The sequence below is a fragment of the Meriones unguiculatus genome, chromosome 16, assembly GCF_030254825.1.
Source record: "Meriones unguiculatus strain TT.TT164.6M chromosome 16, Bangor_MerUng_6.1, whole genome shotgun sequence".
In the NCBI taxonomy this organism is placed as follows: Eukaryota; Metazoa; Chordata; class Mammalia; order Rodentia; family Muridae; genus Meriones; species Meriones unguiculatus.
Genome location: NC_083363.1, coordinates 6521409 through 6539560, shown reverse-complemented (window position 1 = coordinate 6539560; position 18152 = coordinate 6521409). Strand labels below are relative to the sequence as shown.

General features: G+C 46.6%; 1 protein-coding gene across 2 annotated transcripts in view; it reads right to left on the bottom strand.

Annotated features, from left to right (window-relative positions):
• Positions 1-18152, bottom strand: part of Dnah8 (dynein axonemal heavy chain 8) — a 205054-nt gene that overhangs the window by 173006 nt on the left and 13896 nt on the right. For both annotated transcript variants that reach the window (XM_021652387.2, XM_060369207.1), the window contains exons 7-13: positions 17722-17823; positions 13584-13730; positions 10830-11027; positions 7290-7366; positions 4353-4452; positions 3051-3170; positions 1504-1639 (exon numbers count right to left, since the gene is read on the bottom strand). In XM_021652387.2, coding sequence (XP_021508062.2) covers positions 1504-1639; positions 3051-3170; positions 4353-4452; positions 7290-7366; positions 10830-11027; positions 13584-13730; positions 17722-17823 — 880 coding nt within the window. The remainder of the gene's footprint in view (positions 1-1503; positions 1640-3050; positions 3171-4352; positions 4453-7289; positions 7367-10829; positions 11028-13583; positions 13731-17721; positions 17824-18152) is intronic.

Sequence of the window (18152 nt, the reverse complement as noted above, 5' to 3'; positions counted from 1 at the left end):
GGGCACTGGATGCCCTGGAACTGCAATTACTGACGGTTGTGAGCTGCCGTGTAGGCACTGGGAACTGAACGTGGGTCTCCTGTAAGAGCAGCCAGTGCTCTTAACCACCGGGCCACCTCTCCAGCCCCTTAGATTATTTGCTAATGTAACAGGAGTTAATAATAAAAATAAAAAATAAAAAAAAAAACTTCAGGCTTATATGCATTTACTCAAATTACATCTTATTTCAACAAACTTTATTAACAAGGAATTTCATTATGGTCACAGACTCTGCCCAGTCTCATGCGGCCTGACAGAATGTCACCGCATCAATGTCTAGGAAGATAAAGTGCTCCCTAAATCCCTTTGAGGTTGACTGACTTGTACTAACTAGGTAAAATTAGCTTCTCGTAAAAGGTGGTTTTAATTAATTAATTATTAAATCTATTGTTGGGAGGATGTGCCACAGCACCCCCACTGTGGAGGTCAGAGGACAATCTGAGGGGTCAGTTTTCTCCTTCTGTGTTTAAGTGCGTGCCAGAGACTGAACTGAGGCCTCCAGGCTTGCGCAGCAAGCTCCTTGCTGACTGGGCCACCTTGCCAGCCCTTAGCAAGATTTTCTGTTCTTGTTTTGGTTTTTAGACATCCTCTTTCTTGCCCCTGCCTCCGGAATGCTGGGATTCAGGGATGAATCCCATACCCAGCCTCCACAAGGTTCTTAATGGGGTCAGTTTTCCTGAGGATCCCGGCTAAGAATTTTATCCAACGAATTTGGAGTCCTTTCAGAATCCGGCTAGAAATCACACACCCATTCAGATAAATCCCAGAATAATTCCAAACTCTCATCTCCTACCACCTGCCTGCCCCAGGACGGTACTGAACTTGCAGAACAAATTCAAGCACAATTCAAGAACAAAAGCACAGGTAAGACAGATCCATAAGGGCAGCTGGGACCTAAGGACAGGTCCAGGCCTGATCTCCACCGGAAGAGCTCTGTGAAGCATCCTTCAAAAAGAGGCTCCCAATCCCTGTCAAGAACAGCCATTCGTACAATAGGAAACTGCCCAGAGCATGATTCATTTCCCACAGCCTGGGCTACCAGGGAAAACACCAACTGTTGGCTTTGCTTGGGAGTACTTCTGGGCTCTAACCAACCAACCTCAACGGCTCTATGGTACCTTCTAGTGCCAAGCGATGCTCTCAAGAGGCAGAGAACATTCCAGAACACGTGACATAAACTTCATGTATGTCCTACCTCACCCTGTGGCCCCAGGGTCGCTCATTACTTTGGAGCGCCCCAATTAGCCTCTACTCCCTGCAGAGAGCCCCAGGGTGGGGGTGGGGTTTCTGCCGGATTTCAGCTCCATCCCAGGGCTTTTTCATGTGGGGCTCTGCAGAAGAAATTTACCAATCAAGCCACCTTCCCAGCCTCAAACCTAAACTCCAACCAGGCCAATCGCATGTAAAAAGCTTTCCAAACGCCAACGGAAACGGAGAGGCGCTGGTGAGCCTTCACGCACGTACCATACTGTAGCTGAGAGACCTCTCTGACCCAGGCCGTGTGGTAGACCACTTCAAACTCCACCAGCACGTACGAGATCTTGTTATACTGACGGATGACAGCTTTACCTTCTGCGCTTGACAAGATGTCCGAGTTTTTCTGGATTTTAGGGAGTTTTTTTTGGAGGGGGGGAGAGAAAAGTTATATTTTAAGAGAGTGTGGACTTTATCCCACAAACTGCTTATACTGACATTAAAGGTCACGGAAGCCCTTTAGATTCTGCCTTCGGGTAAAATAGCGACCGGGAAGGCCATGGAAGCTGGAGACTGGAGGACAGGGATATTATACAGGGAAGAAAAGATTGAAAAGGAGTTCTGTTGGGCCACAGGCAGCAGAGCTCTCTGTCCCCAGCTTCTCCCTCCCCATTTCCCTGAACAAGGCACAAAATGGCTGATTTTCCCTGAACAGTTATCAGGGCAAATTTCTTAATTATACACTGCAGGGGAGGGGGCAGAGGGAGGGAAGGTGAATCAAAAAGTGTTCCTTTGTGTTAACATTAAAAACATTCACAAATGCCAGACTGTACCTTGCCACTATAGCAACTTAAGACTCTTTTGTCTAAAGCTAGTTTAAAAGTCTTTCAAGATTATTTTTTAGTGTTTATTATGTGTGGGGGCTGGTGCACATAAGTGCAGGTACACACAGAGGCCACAAGAGGGCGTCACTTCCCTTGGAGCTGGAATTACAGGTGAGCCACTCAACATGGATGCCAGGAACCGAGCTTGCATCCTTTGCGCAAGCAGTATTCACTCTTAGATACTGAGCTATCTTTCCATCCCCAGCTTGAATACTTGTAAATATGTAGAATAATGAAGCCGGCAACAGCAGCCCTGAAGAAGTTTTACATTTAGTATCGCCCCAGTAACAAAATTACTTCAAGGCTGTGATGTTGCGGTTATTTTGTTCTCTCTTTAGGCATGAAATGCAGCATCAAACAAACCAGACTCTATACTGACAGTCTGTCTCTTAAACAAATAAAAACAAAATAAAAAACAAAGGAAAGACAATGTGACATTTCCAGAATGCTGACAGAGTCTACAAGGACCTGCTCCTCAGAAACCTAAAACTCTCATGCTGCACCTACACCCTGGTATGCCCTGCCTGGGGCTCAGTTCTTCAAAGAGGAATACACTTGGCATCCCGTCTTACTTCATTAAATATACATCAGCACCTATCCATCCACACATGCAAATAGGAGGCAGGACATGGCTTACACTATGTGTTTTCAAAACAATTATTTTTAAGAGACTTCATAAAGTGTCTTCTGTTATTAAAAGACATAAGATTTGCCAACTATAATTGAACTGGTTGGTCCGCTGAACATGAAAAGATTGACTTAGCCCCTCTCCGGCATGTTTATAAGCCATTTCATTTTTTTTTTCTCTCTCTCAGCAAAAGCACTGGTTCTGACTACTTCACCGGCATCAATATTGTAGGACAGGATGCATTTGTAATGTAATTTCGTTTCCACACCACCATGAGTCATATATAAATGGTATGATTGGCTTACAAAGAAGTAGTTGATGGGTTCATTTATCCGGCGGTACAGCTGCCTCACCCAGAGAATTTTTCCTGCTATGGGGGGCATGTTGCGAGCGAGAGGGGGGTCATCTTTCTGAGAATGATAGAGCTGTAATTAAAAAACATACGATGTTAATGTTTGAATTCAACACAGTGGAGATTGCAAAGGAATTTACAGCTACATCCGCATAGGTGTTCTCACCATGATTATTCACAGGCTGAGTGTGCATGGGTTAGTCAATAAATATGTAAATGAGCTTCAGAACCAATAATCGGGAGCTCAAATACAATCATGTCCGCAGTGTATGACGCTTAACTCTCTCTTTGCCTTCACTTTCTATTACGTGTTGTGTTGCTTTGAATTGGCAATGCTCCCTTACAGGTGTGGCGTGCCTGCGTGTGTGCGTGCGTCAGTATGCATGACCACAGGAATGCCAGAAGTCAGTACTGGCACCTTCAATCACTTTCCACTTTCTTCGAGACAGAGTCTCCCAGTGAACTCGGAGCTCAGTGACTGGGGTAGGCTGGCTGCCAGCAAGCCCGGGAGCCCCCTGCCTCCACCAGGGCAGCATGGGAGGAACGGGTGCCTACTGCTGCAACCAGCTTTTTACATGGGTGCCGGGGACCTGAACTCGGGTGTCCCTGTTTGTACAGCAAGCCCTTCACCGATCATCCTGGATCCGGGTTTCTTATTCTGAATGTCTGCCCTCCTCCTCTCCCGCAGCTGGCTGTACTGTTTGGGGAAGTTGTGGAATCTTTCGAAGCCCGGGCCTCTGGGAGTTACACCCACTCCCTGATCAGTTCTGGCTGGCAGCCACTCGAATAGCCTCAGGTTTACAACCCTGCCACACACTGGGGTCCTCCGCTGTGACAGGCTGAAACACAGTCCAAGATACCCCCCCCCCCGCCCCACCGCCACACACACGCAGCCCTGTAAATGGCAGGGGTACAGAAGTGACTAACAAGCATGTATTCCTGTCTGTCTTTACCTCGCCTTCTAAGGAGGTCTTCAGAAGAGGAACCGTGTGGCTACGCTGAAGCTGGTACACTCCGGCCCCTGCGCTAACTAACTGGGCCCTGCTGCAGACACATAGCAAGACCTCTCAACGCCAAGCAGGTGTGGCTCCGGCAGCCCAGGGGCACCCCGCCAGGACCCTCACACTCAGAAGGGAGCCTCCGAGAGCCCTCACTGTGGGAGGACAGCCCTGAAGACTCTGGCGCTCGGTAACAACGGTGAAGACCCTCCCCATTTACACTAATGCATTCTTCTGCGTGTGCGCTGGGAACTTACCTTCTTGGTAGCTTCAAGCTCGGACACGTAACACTGGAGAATCCGCTCGATCGTGTGGTTGATTTCCAGCTGAAGGCAGGGAATGTTCAGCTTCTGAAACCTAAAGGGAATTGAAACGGGATAATTAAAGGGGAAATGAGAAGCTCGCTGCAGAATGACCGGAGTGATACATACCCGTTCATGCGTCTGATAAATGTTCATTCCAGGCCCCACGCATTGTCCTAGGCATATGACCACAGACAAAGCAGGTACGCTCCCAGCTTCCCTCGACCCTGCAGTTTCCACATTGAAAGGCAGATACCGTATTGTGGCCTGTCTCCTCAGACACTAAAGGGCGCCTGGGAGTTACAGGGAGCACACTCTTCTGACGATAGAATGAAGTGACCGAGAGCGCATCGTCACTCGTCAAGATCGTTTCATGCCTGCTTTGAATCTCGAGGTAGTCTCTTAAGAGCCAGTCGCTATCAGAGATACGGAACTAGGGCAAAGCTGGCAGGAAGCCAGATACGCTGAGTCCCAGGGAAGAATTCCTAAGTGGGCCTCTGGCATGGATCTTGGCTTTCTCTGCATCTTACCTCTGTCTCTTTCTCTCACTCTGTGTGTCTCTGTGGGGGGGGGAGTACTGCTGATGGAAACAGAGGAGAAAGGAGACTGAATGAGAGGAGATTTCAAGCGCTCTTGCCGCAAATGGCTAGGGGAGGTGGGAGGGGGACACCTATGTGAGGTGGAGGACACTGCTTGCTTGGCTGTGCTGACCATCTTTCTGTGAACAGCAATACATCAAATACGTCTGTTCCAGTTTGCGTCTCTTGCTGTGACAGATGCCAAAGGAGGCTTGGGGAGGATGAGGGTTTACTTCAGCTGGCAGTTCTCAGGTTACACTCCATTACGGAGGAAAGTGGGACTCAAGGAAAGAACGTGGAGGCAGGAACTGAAGCAGAAACATAGGAATGCTGCTTCCAGGCTGACCTGTCAGCAACTGTCTTTCCTATACAGCCCAGACCCATCTGCCTAGGGATGGGAACGCCCACAGTGGGCTAAGCCTGCTTACATCAATAAACAATTAAGAAAAACGCCCATGGGCCGGAGAGGCGGCTCAGAGGTTAAGAGCACTGGCTGTTCTTCCAGAGGTCCTGAGTTCAATTCCCAGCACCCACAGGGTAGCTCACAACCATCTGTAATGAGATCTGGTGCCCTCTTCTGGCCTGCAGGTGTACATGCAGGCAGAACACTGTATGCATAAATAAAGAGATAAATAAATCTTAAAAAGAGAAAGGAAGAAGCCCACAGCCATGTCCCCAGGTCAGTCTGGTGGAATCAATCACTTCCTCCCTTGAGGCTCCCTCTTCCCAGATGACTCCAGGTTTTTATCAATTCATCTAAAGTTAACTATGACAATGCACAATCATGTTCTTTGGAAATTCTTTCCCGGAGTAAAATTAAACATCAGTTATTCCCTCTCCAATAATAACTATGAAATTAAAATGAAGCCTATTACATGGCCATTTGAGACTTCCTTCTGATAGACATCCTGTTATTATTTTTTAATTTAGTGGAGCTCCGTAGCGCACACCTGTCTTCCCAGGATTTGGGAAATGGAGGCAGGAAGAGCAGGAGAGTAATGACTTCCTCGGCCAAAGGACAAGCGTGAGGCCGACCCAGGCTACAGGTGAGCCTGTCTCAAAAACAAAAACAAAACAAAACAAAAAAAAACCCACTAAAATAGTATGAAAAAAACATTATTTCAAAATTTTATTTAGTGGTAAATGAAAAGTTAATGTTTGTAACTCTTAAAGCTTATGAAGTGTGAGTGTGTGTGTGTGAAGTGGTGTGTGGGAGTGTGTAAGGGTATGGGATGTGTGAGCTGGTACATGTGTTTGCAGGTGCGTACGTGTGTGCAGATGCATGGGTACAGATGTGTGTGTGTACAGGTGCGCATATGTGGAGGCCACAGTGCAACCCTGGGTGTCGTTCCTTTTTTCTTTTTTGAGGCAGGGTCTCCTACTGACCTTTGTAAACTATAGTTTTTATTTCCTCGGAGGATGCGATGAGATGAAAGCCCTTTATGAGCACATGGTTTGGCTCAGGCTGAGCCCAGAGCATTTCTATCTATCCGCCCCTAAGCCTGGTACTGAAAGCTTCTGGCCTCCTCACAATCTAAGCTTCTGTAAGCCCAGACCTTGAAGGCTTCGGCTTCCGAGACTTAAACTGCTGAGTAAGATCACCCCTTTCTAGTTCTTTCTGAACTCTGGGCTGGCGGGTTCAACTCAGCTGTTCTGGCTCAAAACCATGCTCCAAGCTGATTGACCCAAGCTGGCTTCTCTCAGCTTCTCTCTGAACTGCCGCTGAAAGCTGACTGACCCAAGCTGGCTTCTCTCTGCTTCTCTCCGCTGAACTCCGCGAAGTGAACTGAACTCAACTGCTGTCTACAGAACCACACTACGTAGGCCTGTACTGTTCTCCCAAACTCTGCTGCACTGTCTCCACGATTCTCCTCTCTCTCTCTCTCTCTCTCTCTCTCTCTCTCTCTCTCTCTCTCTCTCTCTCTCGCACGCGCCTGTCTGTCCTCACGAGAGTTGGGCATATCCTATCTCTGACTCATTCCCTCCGACCTTTCTCTGATTTGTCGCTTTGTCTGTCCCTCAATTAGACGTCATTGTTTGAGGTTAAAGGTGCGTCTGCATCAGGCATTGAACTTAGTGACGCGGCTAAACTGCATGAGCGCTGAGCCCCAGGCATCTTCCTGTCATCGCCTCCCGGGAAGAATGGGCTATGCACATACCCTACCCTGCCTGGCTTTCTTCTTCCTCCTCCTCCTCCTTTCACATGGGGTCTGGGAATTGAACTCGGGTCCTCCCCAGTGCAAAGCAAGAGCGCTACCACCTTATCTGAAACTGTGCTTTCAGAGAAACCACCTTCAACCTCTATAATAAGTACCTCTGAAGCAGCTGCAGCGCCTGCTGGGAGGACAAGATCTTTCCAAAGGTGCTGTTCATAAATGCCTGTATTTGTATCTAAAATAGAACATTAACAGAGTTATTTTTACACGGGGAAGACTAGTTCTGTTTGACAGCCAGTGACACATTTGCCACCTGAGCGCCTCGTGACACTCCTGTCCGCGGTGGTGGCCAAAAGCCACGTCACGACTGAACGAAGCGAAGCGTCGCCCCTTCAGAAGTGAGATGCGGTGAATATAACACACAGACTGCATCTTAAAGGCTTTGCCCCGGCCCCTCCCCCCCAAGCACACACACACACAGAAAAGATTATGTAAAATACTTCTTTCCTGGCTTAGGAATTAATGGCATGAAAAATTCTAATATTCTGACTAGATTGGACTATGTGCATTATGTTATGGAAGTGAACTCCATCTTCTTTTTAGTCCATTCACGCAGCTGCCAGAAAGAGGAGAGTCCCTTGTGTGGTTTGCATTTGCAGCTCCCGGTTGGATATCCCGGTTGAGGGGATGTGTGGAAGGTGAGAGGGTCCCTTGCTAAGGTGAGAGCGCTCTTCGTTGGGATGTTTGTCATTTCTAAGCACGTTACTGGGAAGTGCATTGATATTACAAACGGAAGAGGCAGAAGAGGTGAGCTGCGCGCACTGCCCCATGAAACTTTGCTGCGAGAGGGCAGCGGAAGTTTTGGTGTCTTCAAAAACTCAGTTATGTTCTGTTGACACGTCTTTGTTCTAATCCCATGTGTGGGATGGGGGGCTGCTCCAGACTGTCCACAGCAGCAGACTATTTGCCTCGTGCAGGCTTGGTGGGGGTGGTGACCCTTGCCAGCTGCAGATAGTTTAATTCTGGGGACTTTGAGGGAGAATAAATGTCAGAGTCCAGAAAGAGGGGGTGGGAGCACTGAGAAAGAAGGCTGCTGCTCCTGGTTGCTGTTGATGCAGTTTGAGGAGAAGAAGCCAGAGATATCCTGAAACGAAGATTGGACTTGCCCCAAGGAACCCAGTGACCCTAACAAGCAGGAAGTAGCTAAAGAGAACTATGCCCTTCTTCCCACTAACCTTCTTTCTCTCCTACCTAGTGTTGGGGTGTTGGGAGGGATTTGAGTGGAAAAGGAAGAAAGAGATATAAGAAACCCCAATAAAATAAAATAGTTTTTTTTTTTTAAGTGCCTATACTGGGGCTCAGTAGGACCAGGGAGCAGAAAATGTTCCTCCAAGTTCCCACCATTCCTAGCAATGAGCTTCAAGCTCTTGGCCCTGAAAGATGGAGTTTAAATTGTTCCCTGCAGAATTGTTTTCCAAGTGGACTCTGTCTGGTTAGGTTGTCAAATAGATTTCACCCACAAGCCAGTCAGACACTGGAAAAGGAAGTTAAAATACTGAAACCACAATCAAATTATCTACTAATAGTTATCAAAGAGCTTCTGTGATCTGGGCTTGATAACACACATTGTAATCCTAGAACTCAGGAGACAGAGGCAGGAAAACTGCAAAATCTGAGGCCAACCTAGGCTACGAACAGAGACCCTGTCTCTCAAAAAGTAAAGGGCTGGGATGTAGCTCAGTGGTACAATGCCTGCCTAGCTGGAACCCATCACCAGCCCTCAAAAAAAAAAAAAATCATATGGCCACTAACTTTACTGAAAGCTAAAATTTACATCTTTCGAATTACATAACCTTCATTAATAAATCATAAAATTTTCAGAGAACAAAATTTTTAATTCCTGTTGCCATGAATATTTAATTCCCAATGTATTTTGGAAGTAAGTTCTATCCGACTTAGCTAGCCAAAATGAAAAGTAATAACAGGATTATATCTTGATATCAGAATCTAATTTTCAAAAATGGAAGAAAAATGAAAATAAGTTAACTTATCAAGGCCTGATGGTATGGGCCCTAGCTACTCTGTAGGCTAATGGAAAAAGACTGAAATTTCAAGGACCGTCTTGACTATAGAGGAAGTTCAAGGCCAGCCTAGGCAACTTAATGAAGCCCTAAATAAAAATGGAAAGTAAAAAGAGGATGAGGATGTACCGTTAGTACACATGAGACCTATGGTTCATCCCTAGTAACACACAAACAACAAATGACAATTATTATTATTATTATTATTATTATTAAAGAAACAAGCAAATTAACAAACAATAAAACGCAAGATATGACCCAACAGTCAAGAGAACTGGCTGCTCTTATTCAATTTCTGCCACCCACACGGCAGCTTACAACCTCCTGTTAACTCCAATTCCAGAGGCTCTAGTGCCCTCTTCTGGCCTCCCCTGGTACTGCATGCATGAGGTGCACATACATACACATAGGCAAACATATATAAAAGAAAAATAAACAAGTATTTTTCAAAAAAAAATTGAAAGGAAACCTATTCTAAAAAAAACCAGAAAGCATGATTGTAGGAGTGGTAACCTTTTAGGAACTGTTTTATTAAGATTGCCAAGATTACATATAATACAAATTTAAAGGATTTTTTTTTAATGAGAGAGAAAATATTATTTTCCCTCACTGCCATGTTAAGAAATGGAGTTTCGAACACTGGAAAAAGGAGGCCAGTGAGAAAGCTCACCAGGTAAAGTCACTTTAGACCAAATGTATAAAATACCCTTTGGACATCTGGCTATTCGTCTTTCACTGGACATACTCATTTTTCATTTAAAAAAAAAAAAAAAAGAGGGAAGCCTGGAAAATGTATATGGTCAGTAAAGTCCAAAGATTGCAAGCATGAAGATTAGAGTCAAGTCCTGTGGATTCTGCATGAAAATGGCCTCATAGACTCACAGGGAGCGGCATTGTTGGAGGTGCTGACTTGCTGGAGGAGGTGTGGCCTTGTTGGGGGAAGTACGTCACTGTGAGGTGGACATGAGGTGTCAGAAGCTCAAGCCAGGCCCAGTGGCTCACTCTCTTCCTGATGCACCACGTCTGCACGTGCCGCCATGCTTCCCCCCATGATGGTAACAGACTAAACCTCTGAACCTGTAAGCCAGCCCCAGTTAGATGCTGCCTTTTATAGGAGTAGCATGGCCATTGCAATAGAAAGCCTGACTAAGACAGGTCTCCAGAACCCATAGAAGAAGCAAGGAAGGGTGGTGCGTGCCTGCGAGCCCACTAATGACACAAGATCATAGAGATGGGCAGCTCACTGCGAGTTTAGGGGCCAGCCAGGCTGGTCCTCGCAGTGAAGCTCCAGGATAATGACGGACCCCATCTCAAACAAAAGGTAGAAGGCACCCGAGGTTGTCCCCTGGCCTTCCCACTTTGCACATAAATATCTACCCACACTGTGCGTCTGAAAAGGGAACAGTGTGGCAGGCTGATGGGAACTTTTGTTACCCAGCTCTGGATCCTGAATTACAAGCATGATTTGGGGTGTCTTGGGGAACAATAGGAGACTTACTGAAAAACAATTTAATAAGAGCAAACCCATGACTATTTCTCTATATGGATATGTACAATAACAACACCCGTCAACTACGCTCCCATTTTTTATAGGTACAAGTCCGTGTGACTGCTTACCTCTAAAGAAGTGATTTTTGCCATAAAATCTGAGAAATCCGTGTCAAATTCTGTTCTTCGTGGATCCAGGATGTCATATTGGTTTTTCTTAATCCCTTGATAGATGTTTTTGAATTTTATTGACAAAATGTCTATCCCTTCAATTGTAGAATTGCTCAAGGCCGTGTATGTTTGCACAATGGTTATCATTTCTGTAATCTTCAAAAAGAAACGATAGATGGTTAGAAATCAGCTGTTTGGGCCCTTCTGTAGACTTAGGCTCCTGTGTTAAATGTTGCCAGCTAGTGGAACTATTTTGGAAGGTGGATGGGAGGGAGGAGGGAGGATCAGGCTAGTAGGAGGCCAGTGAGGGTGTGCTTTGAAGGTTACAGCTGTCCCTGTTCTTCCTGTCTCTCTCTTCACTTCCTCTCTACCACACAATGAGCAGACCTTCCCATGCTCCCACAACCATGATGTTCTGCCCAAGGGATGGGGCCAACCATGGACAGACACCTCTGAACTTCATAAAATGAGCTCTCCCCTCATCTGACTTGTCACCATAGCAACAACAACAACAAAAAGAAACCTGACAAAAACCCCCAGAGGCCCGAAGGATGACAGAAATCTCTGCTGACTTGGATGAACACTGAGAAACTCACAACACAGTTTATTTTGGACTTTATTTTGCAACTAACGTCCATAGTGTGCCATGGTAAGCCTCAATGTACCAAAGCCATATAAATCACACTCACACACACACATTGGGAAGGCTGGAAATGCACAGGACCTGAGTCCAGTTTGTAGTGCTCACATTGGTGATTCAGTGACCATTTATAATTCTAGTCCCTGGGGAATCCAACAGGCTCTTCCGACCTCTGAGGGCACCAGGCCTGCACATGGTACACACACGGTACCAATACATATATGCAGGCAAACGGCTCATACAGAGATAAGTAAATGTAAAACAACAAAACCATCTCATACCCACAAATGAGCAGTTCTTAATCTTTAGTGATTCCCATGCTGAGTCCAGTTTTCAATAATGTATCCGAAAACTCTCTGGGGAGCGACTGCTTTTGTCCAATGGTGGGAAAGGGACTGTGCCTCTCTCCCTAGCATGTCCTCCAAATTCCACACCCCATGAAGACAACACTGATGGTCATTCGGCATGACCACCATCAGAAGAGACACACAGTCCTCGTGCGTGTCAGCCCGTTAGAGCTACTGTTCTAACCACACAACTTCCCTACACTTCCAGAAACCACTGCATCCAAACCTGAAGCCTATGGGATATTACTTACAATCTGTATAAACACAAGGAACACCTGGGCCATCTCCAGCCTCTCTGCATGTCTACTCTGTAGAGACAAAGCCAAGCCAGGACCTCAGCATTACCAGCCCCATGTCATCCTAACGTCTGAGGCTGACTCTGTCAGCCCGCTACAACAGCCAGAAAATAGAACATGATCATGTGTCCACCGCACTCACGCACGTGTGCATGCGCACACACCCACACCCACACACCCACACCCACAAATCCATGAACCATAATAAGCGAAAACACATGGTATTTGTCCTTCTGCGGTTAGCTCTGTTCACTTCAAATGGTTACCTTCAGTTATATCTATTTTCCTACACAGTCTAAGATTTATTATTTTTAAATTGTATGTATGTGGGGTGTGGGAATGTGCGTGTGACTATAATTTCCTCCAGGGGCCATCAGAGGGCTTAGGATCCCCCTGGAGCTAGTGTCATAGGTAGTTATAGATAGTTATAGATGCTGATAACGGGCTTCTGCAAGAGCAGTATGTGCTCTGGGTTTGTTTGTTTGTTTGTTTGTCTTGGGATGGGGTTTCTTTGTGTAGCCTTGGCTGTCCTTATATACTCACTGTGTATACCAGGCTGGCCTTGAACTCACAGAGACTTGCCTTCCTTTGCCTCCCAAGTGCTGGGATTAAAGGTGTGCACCATAACCACCACCCAGTTCAGTGTGTGCTCTTAACTGCTGGGCTACCCCTCCAACCCCTCTAACTTATTTGGGGGGGGGGAGAGCAGGGCCTCTCACTGAACCTGGAGTCCACTGACTGGCTGGCCAGTGAGCTCCAGAGATGCTCCTGTCCCTGACCTACCAGCACTGGAATGAGAGGCAAGTAACACCACACCCCACTTCTTACAGAGCAGGTAGGTATCCTGACTCAGGTCCTTGCACTTGCTCAGTAAGCGCTTCATCGAAGCCATCTCTCCAGCCCCACATCATCAAAGACCCTCCCCCAAAAAGACACCAAGGAACCTTTAGTGTGGGTTCCCTACAGCCTTCTAGAGAATACCACTTCTCCTCAGTCCGTCCTAATGACTGAACTCAGAGTTGCAGGAGTTTCTCGGCAGCTGTCTGTCCAGCAAAGGTTTCCCCCACACGCTGCTCAGAAACACATGGCCCACACTGGTCCTGAAAGAAAGGCGTCTACACCTTCAGATACCGAGAGTTTATGGGGCCCATCAGCTCCGCACATTTTCTCAGCTTAATATTGCGGTCAGGAGCAGAGGCCTTCACGTTCAAGATCTATCTGTGCAAGAAGAATTGAGGTCTTGGAAGAGGTCAAAGTTTGCAATAGCTTTTGTGCCGGCACGAGGCGCTAGCTCTGAATGAGAAGAGATAGCCAGTTCAAACAGTAGATGAGTAACCTAACTGGATGAGTTGGATCAATACCGGGAGGAGACCCTAGTTAACGATCCTCACCCCCCACTACCAAAGACCTGTGATTGCAGACCACTTACCTTCTCCAGTCTCTTACAGAAGGCTTCAAATTTTCCAAATATATACATTTCTGAAACCTCAAAAGACTTCTCCCCTGAAGATTCTAAAATCTGCTTCCTTGTTTTGTGAAAGGATGCCTGATATTCCTTGAAGAGAAAAATGCAATCCTACGAGAGAATTGGGAGGAAAAAAATAAAAGTGTGTGGGGGGTGAGGTGACAGGTTTGTGATAGGCCCCACCAGCCCTTCAAACAAAGGCCGGCACTGTTCACAGCTGTTCATGGCCTCTGTCCTTGTATTAAAAGCTATGAACATTGATATCTCTTGTTTGTTTTTTTGGTTGGTTGGTTGGTTGGTTGGTTGGTTGGTTGGTTGGTTGGTTGAGTGGTTTTTTTCAAGACAGGGTTTCTCTGTGTAGCCTTGGCTGTCCTGGACTCACTTTGTAGACCAGGCTGGCCCTCAAACTCACAGAGATCCTCCTGCCTCTGACTCCCTGTGTGCTGGGATTACAGGTGTGCACCACCATGCCCAGGTCCAGTATCTCTTTTTAAATGTTTTACTTCAAACTTTAATATATATATATATTAAAAAGGTCACACACAAAAAAATCACACACCCAAATTATCCAGACTCAAAGACTATACAACTTAATATGAAGTTTTATTACAGCTAAAGTAAGCCATTCAGAAAACACAGCTTTTTAAACACACGATCTATTTCCACCTCCCTTTTCTCACTAGATCCCTTAACTCTCCCCCTACACTAAAGCACGGCATTAGCTTTTGGTTCGATACTTCCATGGCTAATTAAGTGAAACCACCATGCTGTTAGATTGCCTTCCAATTAGTCATGTTTGCACTCCTAGACAAGTGCTGCTCTCAATCTGGCTCAGAGGAGCGTCCTGGGTAGTGGGAAGCAGCCACTGGAGAGATGTAGAACAGTCAGAAGCCTGAGAATGACAGACTGAGTGCTCAGCTCGGCACTAAAGGGATCAGCTGGATCAACACCCCCTCCACAACCAAAGCTTGGGAACACTGAAGAGGAAGAGACAGGAGGAAAAAAAAAGTAAGAGCAGGAGCTGGAGAGATGGCTCAGCGGTTAAGAGCACTCGCTGCTCTTTCAGAAGACCTGGGTTCAATCCCCAGCCACGCACATGGCAGCTCACAGCTGTTTGTAACTTCAGTTCCAGGAGAGCTGGCACCCTCACACAGACATACATGCATGCAAAACACCAATTTGCCTAAAAATTAAATTTAAAAAAAGGAATGTAAGAGCAGGAAGAGGGTTGGAATGCTATGAAGCGGTGTTTTCTGGACATGACGTGGCTATTGCATTCATCAACCATCTTCAGCTGTGGTTCGGTGCATGAGACCTGCACAAGACCAAGCCAGCCAACAGGCACAGATGGGGAGGATGAGCTCCAGGCCCCACCTCCTACTAAGGAGTTACTGACGGAGCTTAAGGTTGGGGGAGGGGTGGCTAGTTCCTTCTTTCAGAAGGATGTGGCCACAAAGTAGAATACTCATGCTCCTGGGAATGGCCTCACACCATTGCACTAACTGACTCAGTAAGTCATAGAAAAATAAAATCAAACAAACAAACAAAAACCCATAAGAAGTTGGGAGAAGACATGTTGGAGGGAATACAGAAGAGGCTGAAAGGGGAAATGAGTGTTGGGGTACACTGCCGTGATGTGTGTCTCTGTCCTTCCTCACCTACCCAGGGCATTCCCTGATTGGCTTTAATAGAGATCTGACAGCCGCCAGCTAAGGCAGGAAGTAGAAGGCGGGACTTCCTGGTAGGGGAGAAAGGAACTCTGGGAAGAGGAAAGAAGAGGGGCCTATCACCAGGAGACGCAAGAGGAGATATGTCTGACTATGGGCCTGGAAGGTATAGCTAGTCCAAGTGATGGGACTAGGCAGTCAGGTTAACCTAGATGAGCTAGTTGAGAGCCTGCCCAGCTAAGGCTGAAGCCTCAAAATATTAGAGTATGCCTGGCAGGTCACTAGGGTCTCATAACAAATGGGGAACGAGCAGATACCATCATATTTCATTATATACATGTATCAAATTCCCAGGAGCAGAAGGAAAAAAATTTCACAAAATCCACAAGAGTCTGGAAATTTTTCCATGAAGATGTCTGCTTTCGGTTGGCATCTGTATTTGCACCAGCATGCTACTTTTATTGTTGTTTGTTTTTGCTTGTGACAATCTCTCACTACATAGCCTGCCCATTTCTGGCTACCAATTTGTGGCCAGCGTGACTTCTGGGTATCACAGGCATGTGTTACCACATGGTCCACACCGGCATTTGTTCCATCCATGAAAACACAACATTAAGATTTTGCATTGATTTTGTTTTGTTGTTGTTGTTCGTGTTAAGGCTGGGTTTCACTCATAGCCCTGACTCACTTAGAACTTGCTATGTAGACCAGCAAGCTGGTCTCGGATTTACAGAAATCTGCCTCCCTCTACCTCCTGAATGCCAGGATTAAAGAGATGTGCCACTAAGTCTGGCTAGATTTTTTTTTTCAATGCACATACGTCATTGTAGTTTGACTACAAATCCCCCCCATGGACTCATATTCGAATGCTTAGGAAGTGGCATTAAGAGGTGTGGCTTCAAAAGCCCAAGCCAGGCCCTCTTCCTGCTGCCTGCTGAATCCGAGGTAGAACTCTTGGCTACCTCTCCAGCACCATGTCTGCCCACATGCTGCTATGCTTCCCACCATGACAGTAATGGACTAAACCTATCAGCTAGCCCCGATGAAATGTTTTCCTTGTAAGAGTTGCCATGGTCGTGGTGTCTCTTCACAGCCATGGAACACTGACTACCACAGTGATTCAGCTATTTCTTGGCTGTCCTTGCCCTCAGCGCTGGCTCCGATCTCTTCTGTTTCTCAGACTTATGTTTTTTTCTTTGCTTACTCTGACTCTCAGTGTCTTAACGGGCACAGCACGTCCCTTCTGATAAATGATCTTGTCCTTGCGGGTGCAGTTTCTTTTCTTTTTTTTTATTCTTCCCCACCTCTCAGGCGTATTCTCCGGACGCATTTCAAAGCTTCTTCAAGTGCTTGTGCGCTGCTGTCAAAAGGTGAAAGCTGTGTGTGGACTTTCAAGTTGCCCTGAAAGGGGCTCCAGGTCCCTTTTGATCTTTTGTAAGCTACTGAGAGTTTGTCTTGCTCCTCAGCTTTCTTACGAGGGCACGGTGTTTGATGGTTCTCTTCTCTTTGTCTGTTAGTGCTCTTGACACCAGGAAAAGAATCTTGTGCTCGTATGACTACCTGTAACGTCCCATCTGGAACGTAGGCGGGAGAAGAGGTGCCCACAACCTCCGTGGATAATTGCAGGGGAGTCCTCTTCAAAACAATTTCCACCTTTGGCCATTGATTCCTCTACCTTTTTGTTGCTATTGTTTGAGACAGGGGTCTCACGTAGCCCAGGCTGGCCTCAAGCTCCCTGGGTAGCCAAGGCGGACCTTGAATTTCCAATCTTCCCATCTCTACCACCCCAAGCTGGGGGTGCAGGTATGTGGCCCCATGCTTCCTTTTCTGTGGTGCCAGTGAGGGGGCCCAGAGGTTCATGCTTGCCTAGTGAGCTCTCTACTGAGGGAGCTACATCCTTAGCCCAGTTTTCCCCACACTTCTAGAATTACGTGCCTCAGCTTCCTTTGATCACAGATACTTGTCTTTGTTTTCAGGGGAGGGGACTGACAAGAGCGCTGTGAGGTGGCACACCAGTCCCTACCTCTGTAGGATATCTGTAGGAGAGGTGAGTACCGAAATCCAGCACTGCAAACCTGCCATCTGCAGCCTGTCAATTTCCCCACGTCTCGAATCACTTTAACCTGTTCCTCTCATTGAGACACATGAAAGACTTTTTTTCAATTATGGGAGGGGGGGTTGCACACGTGTACAGGCATGGACAGAGGCAAAGGCTTCAGATGCTCTAAGATGAGTTCGTTACGGTCTTCCCTGCCATTGAGCTATCTCTCTAACCCCACCAGGGTGACGTACCGATGACAATCCCTTCCTACAGTTTCCCATGACTGCCCTCATGACTGCCTCAAAGTGAACATGCTTCACGAATGGACAGAGTAAGTGGCGTTGAGCTGTCGGGCGAGGGCTCTGCTCTATGAAAATGGAAGGCTTCCACAAACCTGGATCTTTTTCAGCACAGCTGGGGTGTCCTGGTCCCACACGTGGTTTGTTCCTCCGTCAGTGATATATGCTTTGCAAGCTGTCACCATCTGATTTGTTACCTAAAATCAAAGTAGGTACAAAGTAGCTCTAGGTAAATGACTTTTAAAAGTATAAAATTTATGACAAATAATAAACTTATGGGGGTGGGGGAAGAGCTGGAGAGATGGCGAGGCTGTTAAGAGCACTGGCTGCTCTTTCAGAGGTCCTGAGTTCAACTCCCAGCAACCACCTGGTGGCTCACAACCATTTGTAATGAGGTCTGGTGCCCTCTTCTGGTATGCAGGTGTACATGCAGATAGAGCACTCATATACATAAAATAAATAAATCTTAAAAAAGAAAACAACAACAAACAAACACAAATCCAGTCAAAATAAAGACAACACAGTC